Raw genomic sequence first — 10,699 nt, 5'->3', positions numbered from 1 at the left:
GGGTCTCACGGGCCGTGGGAGGGTCTCTCGGGGTGTTCAAGTGGCGGCAAGCGAACGCTGGACGAGTCACTGTTGTCCTCTGCGTGGTGCGCACGTCCCGGGTGTGCGGCATGCGAGGCGGAGGCCGCGGACGGCGACCGGGCATTGCCACGAGGCGCTGAAACAGACCGTCTTCAAGGCTCGGGGCCGGGCCGCTCCCGGAAGCAGCGGCGGCAGACCGGAGGGGCCCCGAGGCGGGCGGGACGCGATGCGATGCGAGAACCCTGGGTGGGAGGGGAAAGGGGCGCCGCCCCGGCTCTTCCTGTACCCTGTTTTGCGGTGAGGTGGGGTCTGGGGGCTCCTTTCTCCTCGCTCTCCATCTCTTGCTCACCGAATCTCTCTTTTGGCAGGCCATTCGGGTTCCATGGCAACAAGCAAACTATTCATTCGAAACAAAACAAGCCATGACTTTGTGCTTTGACGAGGAATTCTGTAACTCTTTTGACGGAGCTCTTCCAACGGATGCCGTGTCTGTCTGTCTGTGTGCGTGCGTGCGTGCTCTCCGTCTGTTTGTTCATCGCTAATTAGCCACAAAAGCACCTGAAGGTCTCGCTCCTTCTCTTCCACGTGTGTCCTGTGGTGCGTTCATGCACCTGCAGTCTCTTGTTTGTTTCTTTAGTTTTTATAAACTCCCAAGGCTTCCTTTTTAATATATATATATTTTTAACGTTTGAGTCTTCTTTTCTTAAAAAAAATCATATTTGAGTCAGTCAGTGGAGGAATCTTTGGTAGTTTTGGTTTCTTTTTAAAATGTTCTCTCTTCTTCATGCCAGTGCGTGGTACATCGGTGAAGGTAGCCTCTGCCAGAATAAGGTCACCTTTGATGACTTAAGACAGACACAAGGAGGAAAACTGGGAAAATCCGTATATGCGGCAGCGTCCGGACTGCGCCTGAAGGTATATCTAAACAGAGAGGGGAAACGGGGTTAGTTAGCTGTCCCAGTGGGGCAAAGCACTGAGCGCTTCCGGGTCGGAGTCGCCCAGAAATGTTGGTGGCACCGGCTCCTCTCACCGAGCGGGCCAACAGCTTCGGACTGCGGGGCAGAGTTCACCGGAAGGAACAGTCCTCTCCGTCAAGACAGGGCAAAACAGAACCCGTACCGCTCCCCACCTCAGGACCCCGGCTGGGGTTTCCTGGGAGGGGAGCTGCACAAGGACAGCGGAGCTCTCCCTCTGGCAGCCGGCACGCTCTGCAGGGGCAGCGTCTGTTGTTGGGGCTGGGCGGCAGCGGCCTGGCTGGTTTGGCCGGCCTTCCCATCCGGGCTCGGGGGAACGTTGGGGGGCTCTCGCTCGACCGGCAGGCCGGCTTTGCAGCCGGGGCTGTTGCTCGCCCTCCGTGCGCGTCAGCCTCCCGAGTCCCCCATCCGCCTGTTGCTCCAGGCAAGCCCCTGGCACCTTGCTGGTTCTTCTGGAAAAGGGATGCTTGGCGAGGTGGGCCGTGTCTCGGCCCAACGAGCAGCGCTCTTCTCACGTGTGGGCAGTGGGGAGTCAGGCAGGGCCCGCGCTGAAGCGGAAGGGGCCAGATGAAGAGGGGCGCCCCACAAGGACAAGCGAGGCCAAAAGGGAGGGTCGGCCTCTGTGGCTGTGGCCTGGGGGTGCAGCAGCGGGAATGGCCACGGGCTTCCGCTGCTGGTAAAAGCTGGCTGTGGGCTTGGGCGTGGGCTTGAGAAAAGCAGGCCACGGGCCGCGGGGCCACGGCTGGTGCATCCAGAGCATGGAAAGGGCTCTCTGCAGGAAGGGCAGCTCCCGCTGTCCTGAAGGAAGCAGCTGTACAACCGCTGTGGAAGGGGCCCAGTCTGGACCCCAGGGGGCGTGTCAGCTTCAGCCCAGTCCCACGGGCCCCTTTGCCAGGTACTGGGGGCCGGGGGGGTGGATTACGCAGACCCATTCCAGTTTGGGCTTTGTCTCGTTATGGGGCCAAATCGGCCCCGATTCCGCAAGGGATGGCCTTTAGGGGGGGGGGGGGGGCAGGGCGGAAGCAAAGGGGTGGGGGTCTGACGACAATCCTGGCCAGCCTGCAAGGCTGCTGCTGGGAACGTGGAGACGGACCAGTGGGCGAGGGGGGGGTCCACTTACGGTTATTTACATAATCCGATTTCGAGCATTCCCCCTCCACGATGGATATGTCATCAATGGCGATGTCACCTTCGATGCCTCGGCCGCGGATGCCTTCGAAAACAACCTGCAGGGAAATGAAGCGGCACGACCCTGAGCGTCACATCCGTCGATGGTCAGGCTTGGAGACCCCCCACCCGCTCCATTTGGCATCTGCTGCATCCGGATTCTAACGATCTCTTGCACGGCACAGGGACACCAAGCACAGCTTATTTATTGGCGGGCTCTGCGAAACCGTCCCCTGCAGTCTGTGGATATTTCTGCTTTCCTGGATCGTGCGGACAAGTCAGGAAGTGGACGCTGGGGGTTTGCCGAGGAGCCCCGTGCAAACGGGCCGATTCAGACACACGGAGACTTCCCTCTCTCCCAGTGAAAGTGCTTCCCAGCCGGGCACCAAAAGTTCGAATTGCACGGCTGCCGGGCTCGTTGCCCCCAGGACCTGGCTATAGTGCCACCGACCTCAATCTCCATTATTGTTTTAATTACCAGTTCCCAACCTTCCGCTTCATACGGGCTGCTTGGGAACTTGTTCGGGGGATGCTCATTTGCACAAACAGGTAAGGGTTGCTTTCGGGAGAAGTGGCTTTATGGGCCCGAGAAAGGGGGCCCATCCCAGCAACCAGGAGCGTAAAGCTGAAGCTGGGAAAGGGGGAGGCAGGCACTTGGCTCAGCTGAGCTTGTGTGGCTGGAGAGGCCGTGGGGGGGGGGGGCACGCAGCGTCTCCCCAGAGGAACATGTCAGTAAGCCCACCCCGCATGGCCCTTATTTATTTATTTATTTATTTATTTATTTATTAAAAGCGGTTCAATTAATTAATTAATAGCTTTTCTAACCCGTCCACCACTAGCAACTTGGGACAGCTTACGACGAAAACGCGTAAGACAAACAAAGCAACACAACATTCGACTAAGATAATAAAACCCCAGTTGAAATCATTTAAAAATTAAAATGATGGGAAGATTAAAAAGTGTTTGCCCGATGCTGAAAAGCAAAAAGCATCGGCACCAGGCGAATCTCTCTGGGGAGCGCATTCCATAGTCGAGGCGCCACCACAGAGAAGGCCCTGCTCTGGGTAGCCACCCTGCTCATCTCCTTCAAGGAGAGCTGCTGGAGAAGGGCCTCTGCCCCAGATCTCAAGGGGTGGGCAGGCACATATGGAAGGAGACGCTCTTCCGGTATCCAGGTCCTAAACCATTTAGGGCTTTTTAGATCATCACCAGCACCTTAAATTGGGTCCGAACTTCAACTGGCAGCCAGTGCAACCGATAGACGACCAGCATTATATGTGAGTACCTGCCGGTCCCCGTAACGTCCTGGCAGCTCTGTTCTGGACCTTCCTGGAGCCCCGTCCTATTCCTCACAATGCAGGAAGGCAACGCACCGCCTGTGGACCCCCACGGCTGCCTTCCTTGGAATCCACCCCATTCCTCCTAACAGACGTCTGGAGGGGAGGGTGGGGAAGGGGGTGGCCGCGGTCGCTCTCTGAAAGTCCCTGAGCACCTCTGGGCCACTCGGGGCTGCTGGTGCCCGGCCACGCCGGCAGGTGTCCCGGGTCTGGGGGCTATTATGGTTTGCAAACAGGATTTGCACGGTTCCCACTGCAAACTGAGCATGGATTTGGACACAACCTGTGCCCCCGAAGCGGGTCCATTTCCAAGCTTGCGATGTGCATTGCAAACCGACACCCCCGAATGTATTTGACACCATGCATCTATTTTAAAAAATACACACGAAAAACGTCTAGCTTTGAGAGCTGCACACAAACCCCCTTTGCTCAATGGGGAAAGAGGCCTGCTTCGCAGAGCTATGCGCCGTGAGTGTGAGCATTTGGGAGAATGCACATGAACCCGTGGCTGGTTGTGGTGTGAAAAGCAAGAAAAGGAGCCGGCAGGCCGAGACAGACTTGCGCCGGGACGAGCCTCGGGAGGGAATCCGGAGCACCGCGGAGCTCATGGCTCGCTCATCCAGCCGCGCATCCCTTGCCGGCTCGCTCCGGGCAGCCATTTCATGGCCGTGCCCAGGACTGCTGCTCAGCGCTCACGGGCGCCTGGGGGCCCCATGGCTGCCTGCCCCCCCCCCCCCCCCCCCCCGGGGGGGGGGGGGGCCCCCGGGGGCCCCCCCCCCCCCCCCCCCAGCCTGCAGGAAGGAGGCTGGCCGTCACAGGCAGCCACACCTGTGGCGCGGAAAGGAAGCAGGGGCCCGCGGGTCCCTCTCGTGGGTGCTGCCGGGGCTCCGCGATGGGCCGCCTGAGCGGGGGAGTGAAGCGCAGATGCTCCAGCAACCGGGCAGAACGTCTCAGGGATGGAGGGAACCAGGCCGCGCGTGGATCGCACGTGTGGGGCTCCCGGGAGACCTTCTGCTCCCTGAGGCAAGGGGTCTCCCACGTTACAATGGCTCTGTTGTGAGGAAGAGTTAACCAAACGGAAACGGGGGTGGTTTGGTCCGAGCAGGCAGATTCAGGCATGGTGGCATCACCAGGCCCCGTTTAATCCCACTGAGAGCTGCCCGCCCAGGCCATGGAGGCCCACGTGCCACTAACCGGATCATTCGGGGCACAAACCTGGGCATGGCTGGGCAGTCAGAAAGGCTCATAGAAACAGAGAAGCAGAGCCAGTCAGAAGGGGTCCCAGGGCCATCTAGTCTGACCTCCGGCACCAGCCGGCTCCGCTCACGACAGGCCCCCCATGTGCACGTCCAGCCCATGGAGCCGCTGAGGTTCTGCAGGCCACGGCAGGGGCAGCAAAGCAAGTCCTCTGGGGCAAAAAGGATGGTCTTCCGGCGCCTTAGCCTGCAGGCAGGTCTCGAGAGCAGAGTGCTCTTGGCCCTGATCCCGGGCAGGTTCTCATCACGAGCAACAGAGGACAGGAACAAGGGCAGAAACGTGCCGCCCCGCGGATCACCTCCGGCAGGACAGAGGCCTCGGATCCTGGCGCCCGCCAGGGACGGCCGCCTCCTCACCCCCCTTCGCACCCCCTGGGCACGGTCCTCCGAGCGCCAGTGCCAGCGGAGGCAGGGCAGAGGGGCGCGTCCACAGCCGGCCAGGGTCCCGCTATCCCTGCCCAGGGCATTTCTGCCCGGTTCTTCGGCAAAGGGGCTCCTGCAGCGGCTCGCCAAAGCCGGGAGGACTTGGCCGGTCCCCGCCTGCTGGCCTGCTCTTCTGACGGCATGAGGCCAAGGATGCTGGGAGGGAAGGGCAGCCCACGAAGCCCAGCCCTGGAGGCCGGGCGCCAAGGCTAGCAGCAGCTTGTGGGCCGGACTGGAGCGCGACCGAGGGGCGGCTGCTCCTCCTGCTCCCCGGCCAATGGCCGCCACTCTTCGGTCCCTCCTCTCTCTCAAGCCCCAGAGTCAGGGGGCTCGGCAGGACAGGGAGAGCAGCTTCCTACGGAGTCAGGTCCTTCATCCATCCAGGGCAGGACGCTGGACACTGGCTGGCAGCGACTGCTGCGTCGGAGCAGGACCTCCCGAAGCCCCGTGTGAGTGTCCTGGGGGGAGGGCCCAGGACCCGCTGCCCTTCGAGAGCGTGCGAGGCTCCGGGGCTGGTGGGAATCCGACCAGGCACGCGGGAGCCATGGACACCCGGGGCTTCCCCGCCGCAGTGAGGGCTCCGGGCGACCAGAGCCGAAGGAGAGGACTCCCCCGCCCGCTCCGCACGCAGCAGACGTTGGCCTTCTTCCCGCCTTGGCTTGCCATCCAAAGCAGAGCCCACTTTGATGAGGGGCCGATTCGCACGGCAGACCCCGGAGGCTCAGCGCCATCGCTGGGCTCCTGGGTCTCTTTCTTTAGCATCTCCTGAAGCACAATTCAGCCGCCTCCCCTGTGGAGCACCTGGCAGGGCTTTGGGCTGAGCCAGGCCCGATCTCCGGGCCCCGGTGGAAGGGCTGGCTGGGCGTCCCCGCGTCCCTGAGCCAATGCCGCTTCCCCGGACAGGCCTTTGCCGGTTGGCACGGCTCGGTCTGCACAGCTCTCTCCGTTCTGCCTCAGCGCGATCGAGCCAAGAGCAACTGGCAGCTTGTAGAGGGCCTGCCTTAATGGACAGAGGTGCCGGGGCTTCCGCACGGTGAGGGAGAAGGAGGGGAGGGGAACAGCCCCAGGCGGCTTCCCAGGCGAGGGCCGAGCGCGAGGGGGAGGCGGTGAGCCCGAGAGGGTCGGGCTCCGGGAAGGGCCGCCACAGCCCTCATCCCCACCTGGACTGGGGGCAGCGATGAGAACGGGGAGCGAGAGGAGAGTCGCGCCCACACACTCTGCGTGGCTGTGGGATTCAGGGGGCCGGGCCTGAAAGGGGGCCAGGCCAAGCAGTCTTTGGCCTCCGTGACGGGAGCTATTCTGGGGGAGCACCGGGAGCTTCTGGCGGCAGCCCGACTCTCCCACCAGCACGCGGAAAGCAACACCGCCCTTAGACGGCCGGCCAGGTGAGCAGACCGTTGCCCCCGCAGGAAGGTGCCCCAGCGGTGCTTTGGAAGGGCTAAATAGGCTGCGCAGGAGACGCTCTTGCCCGAACGTTTCCCTGCTCTTGCGGCCCATTTCGGATCAGGGAGGGCTGTAAAGCACCATCCTCTCTGCAGATGAAAACTCCTCGCTGGATGATATGCGGGCAAGGAAAGCATAAAACGAGTCCAGGATGCACTTCTCTGTATGAATTCATCTATAAAACGGCTTTAATTCCTGTGTCAGGCTGATCGCTTTTACTGCAGACGGAGATTCACTTCAATTCACTCTCCTTAAAATTAACTGGGAGGTTTATGTCCCATCCCCTTCAGGCCCTTAAATGCAAAATAGACTTTGGTAGGAGCTGGAGCTGCTAAGAAGTGATTTAAAGTCCCAGCTGAGCTGACATTTATTTTGCACTTTTTTTGGTGTTTCCAGGGCTCTAAATTTGCTTGGGGCCTGGAAAGAAGGTGGGGTGGGCGGGGGGGCAGCAAGCAGCCCCGGGAGCAAAGCAACAACTTGGGCTGGTCGACTGTGGTGTCGGTGCTGCAGCAAATACCGCGGCAGCTTCTTCCCGATAGGGAGGGATGAGGAGCCCCATCTGGCTTTCGGGGGGGGGGGGGCCTGTGCAAGAGCAAGGGAGCTCCCGGACGCATCCTGACAGGGGCACATGGTCACGGGAGGAGGTGGAGATGGCCGAGGTCGTGGGCTGCATTCCGCGGGACGTGACCCCAACGGGCCCCGTGTTCCCTCTTCATGCCGCTCCGAGACCTCCGGCAGCCGCTGCCTTCGGGGAGGCCTGGGGCCCGTCTCTCCTGTGCTCAGCCTCAGCTGGGAAGCGGACTGAGCCGAGGGCAGGGCCGCAAAGGGGCCCCGGAGCGCCAGCGGGGCCCGGCCTGGTCCCGGGCCCTCTCACGAGGGGTGCGCCCCCCCAAGCCCCACGTGAGGAAGCAGAGCACTGCCGGAGTGGGGGCCGCGCAGGCGGCAGGCGCCCAGTCCAGCCACACCTGGGCGGCAGCTGACTCGCTTCCCACCAGAGGCCCTGCAAGGCCTCGGTGGGAGCCCAGTGTTGGCCAGGGAACACGGGCCGGAGAGCAGGTGCTAGTGGATCCCCCCCAAACCGGACCCTCACACAGCGCTCCCCCTCTTGGCAGGACACGCACAGACCTCCCGCCACAAGCCGCGGGTGGGCTTGCCGGAATGTTGCTGCCTTTGGGCTGCAGGGGCGACGGGCGAGCTGGTGGGGCCCCCGCAGAGCAGCAGCGGCGGGGAAGAGGCTCCAAAGCCACGCGAAGGTGTGCAGGGGACGCGCGTCCCCACGGTCCGAGCGGCTTCCTCCCGACGGCCATTCCGCTGTGGGGGCAGGAGCCTGGCTCAGGGGCGGGGAAGCCTTCTGGATGCAGCCCGCTCCGAAGGGGCCTCTTTGGCCGCATGGGTAACTCCGGACAGCCCTGCCTCGTCTCCCCGCTTGCCCTTTTCCTACGGACGTCAACCCCCGGGGTCACCCTCCCTCCCGGGGGAGCTGCTCAGCCTCGGGCCATTTTAGCCGCCCGCTCTGCACCTGCTCCAGCTGCAGCGAGTCCTTTCCATCACAGCGGCCACGACTGGAGACAATATTCCTCGTGTGCTCACACCAAGGATTTCTGCGAGGGAGTTTGATAATAGCTGTTTTATTCCTGGCGCTGCTTCTACTTACGCCAAGCATGGGGTTTTTCACCGCAGCCACGCACCGGGCCAGCGCCTTCCTAGAACCACCCACCAGAGCCGATTCTTGGCTCCTGGGGCCTCTGCTGGCTCAGCCCCTCTCTGTGCCTGCGTGAAGAGGGGCTGCCTTCGCCCACTCAAGGCTCGCTTTTGCTGGCCACACGTGCCTCTTCGAGGGGCCTTCCCGCGGCCCGGGGGCCTCCTTTTGGGGCACTGCCCGGGCCCCTTTGCCCCAACGCCCCTAAATAATTTCAAACATGGCCACCTCCCAACTCAGTCCTAATTCCAGATCTTTCTGAACTGATCAAGCAGCCCTGGTCCCTGTGCAGCGGCTTGTGGGACTCCGCCACGTGCTTCCCTGGACCGTGAGAAGCGATAACTTACTCTCATGCTATCAGTTTAACCTGGGGGCAGCTCCTCTGACTCGTGACCACATTCTGCAAGGTGGCACTAGAAGCTGGGGCACGCGCGTGGGGCTTCGTTTGTGCTGCCCATGGCACGAAAGAAGCAGCAAGGCCGTGCTTGCAAAAAAGAGAAAATGCTTCCTTGTAAGCAGTCGCGAGACACTTGTAGTAGAGGGCCTATAAAAGCTTTTAAGGAAGGAAGGAAGGACGGAAGGGAGGGAGGATGGAAGGAGAAAAAGGGGCCCCTCCATCCCAGCCCTGTGCCACGGAGCAGCGCTGGGATCCATGCTCTTGGAAGGAACCCTGCAGCATCGGGAATTCCTGTGGGGAAAACTCTGTAGCCCCACTTGTTAGAGCAGGCGCCAATATTGTTCCCCTTTCTTTCCTGAAAGGAAAACACGCCCCTTTTTTACAGAGACAAACTCACCTGGGCTCCGTATATTTAAAGGGGCGAAGGCTTTGTCTGCATTTGCTGAAGGTGGAGCCTTCCTTGCAAAAAGTCTGCAGTGACGATCATGCCATTGCATCTTATATCGGCTTTGTTTGTGTTTTATAAATCCCACGGAAATCGCTCAGGCGGAGGACGCGAAAGGTGAGCTTCCGGAAGAAGCAGCCAAGCCCGAGCGGCCGAGAGGCCGTGGCCGCCAGCAGCCTCCTCCCCCGCAAGGTGCGCCCCCAGCCTTACCTGGAACGAGGTGTTGGGGTGGATGTTGATCCGGGCCTGGGACCAGTGCTGCCCTTTGTTGCCGCTGGAGGACCAGAAGGGGCTTTCGAGGGCGGCCTGGCTCTTCAGCCGCAGGTACACGTTGAGCGTCCCTGCAAGAGAAGGCGTGGACACGCGAGCGTGTCGGGGAGGCTGCGGCAAGGCGGGCGCAAGCGGCGCCGCACGGAGCCCTCCACCGCGCGTGGGAGGGGACTTCTCCGCCCAAGCACGGTTCTCTGGGCGCAGCTGGGAGCTGCGGGGCCTTTTCTGTCTGAACAGGCACAGGCGTGGCCCCCAAGGTGCAGCATGGGGCCCCCAGCCCCACAGCCTTTGGGTTCCTTCCGCTTGGGGCCCTGCTGGAGGAGCGGCTGGTGGACAGAGCTGGCCTTCTGCTGCCTAGTTTATGGCGCTGATTTTGAGTGCCGGAGAAACAACACACCCCCTGATCATGAGATGGAGACACTCTGCACGACGGGGGGCCAGGTCCAGACTGTGTGGGCAGCGCTCCCTCCCCCACTCACCACACGGCCTGCCCTGCGCCTCTGCGGCCCCAGCACCACCTCTCCAGGCCACACGGATCTCTGCACCACGACAGTGCCATGCAGAGAGCCCAGATGGGTCCCAGGCCCCGGTGCATGGGGAGAGCTGCCTCCGAGCCTGGGGCAACAGCGACCCACCGGGGCCCCCAGAGCCTTCTCCCCTGCCCGGTGCCTCACAGAATCAGAGAACAGTAGAGCTGGAAGGGGCCGTGAAGGCATCGTGGAGGACACGACGTTACACCACCCCGCTCAGAGGGCTGCCCAGCTTCCCCTTAAATGCCCCCAGTGTGGGGGAGGCCCCCACCCCTCCAGGCAGCTGGTCCCACTGCCGTGTTGCTCTGACCGTGGGGAAGCTCTTCCTGATGTCCAGCCTGAATCTGGGTTGTTGCAACTAGAACTGATTACTCCGTGTCCTGCACTCTGGCATCAGCAAGGAGAGATCTTGACCTCCCTCTTTGCGACTGCCTTTGAGGGACTTATGGAGAGATCTCATGTCCCCCCTCAGTCTTCTCTTCTTGAGGCTGAACATGCCCAGTTCTGTTTCTCCTCAAAGGGCAGCGTTTCCAAACCCTGGATCACTTTGGTTGCCAAACCCTGGATCATTTAGGATGCCCTCCGCTGGACCCTTTCTAATTTACCCGCATCGCTCTTAAATCTTGGTGCCAGAGCTGGACACAGGATTCCAGGTGGGGTCTGGCTAGGGAGAAGTATAGAGGAACTACCATTTCTTGTGAATGGGAAGTGATGCTTCTGTCAATGCACCCCAAAGT

At 61.5% G+C, this 10,699-nt stretch overlaps 1 protein-coding gene across 1 annotated transcript in view; it reads right to left on the bottom strand.

Annotated features, from left to right (window-relative positions):
* Window positions 1-232: 232 nt before the first annotated feature.
* MDGA2 (MAM domain containing glycosylphosphatidylinositol anchor 2) overlaps window positions 233-10,699 on the bottom strand; it is a 193,508-nt gene continuing 183,041 nt past the window's right edge. The window contains exons 15-17 of the mRNA XM_044436278.1: window positions 9,373-9,503; window positions 2,116-2,221; window positions 233-942 (exon numbers count right to left, since the gene is read on the bottom strand). Coding sequence (XP_044292213.1) covers window positions 854-942; window positions 2,116-2,221; window positions 9,373-9,503 — 326 coding nt within the window. The 3' untranslated portion in view covers window positions 233-853. The remainder of the gene's footprint in view (window positions 943-2,115; window positions 2,222-9,372; window positions 9,504-10,699) is intronic.

Source organism: Varanus komodoensis, unplaced genomic scaffold, assembly GCF_004798865.1.
Source record: "Varanus komodoensis strain SLA01 unplaced genomic scaffold, ASM479886v1 scaffold3, whole genome shotgun sequence".
In the NCBI taxonomy this organism is placed as follows: Eukaryota; Metazoa; Chordata; class Lepidosauria; order Squamata; family Varanidae; genus Varanus; species Varanus komodoensis.
This window is presented reverse-complemented; position numbering and strand designations above follow the sequence as displayed.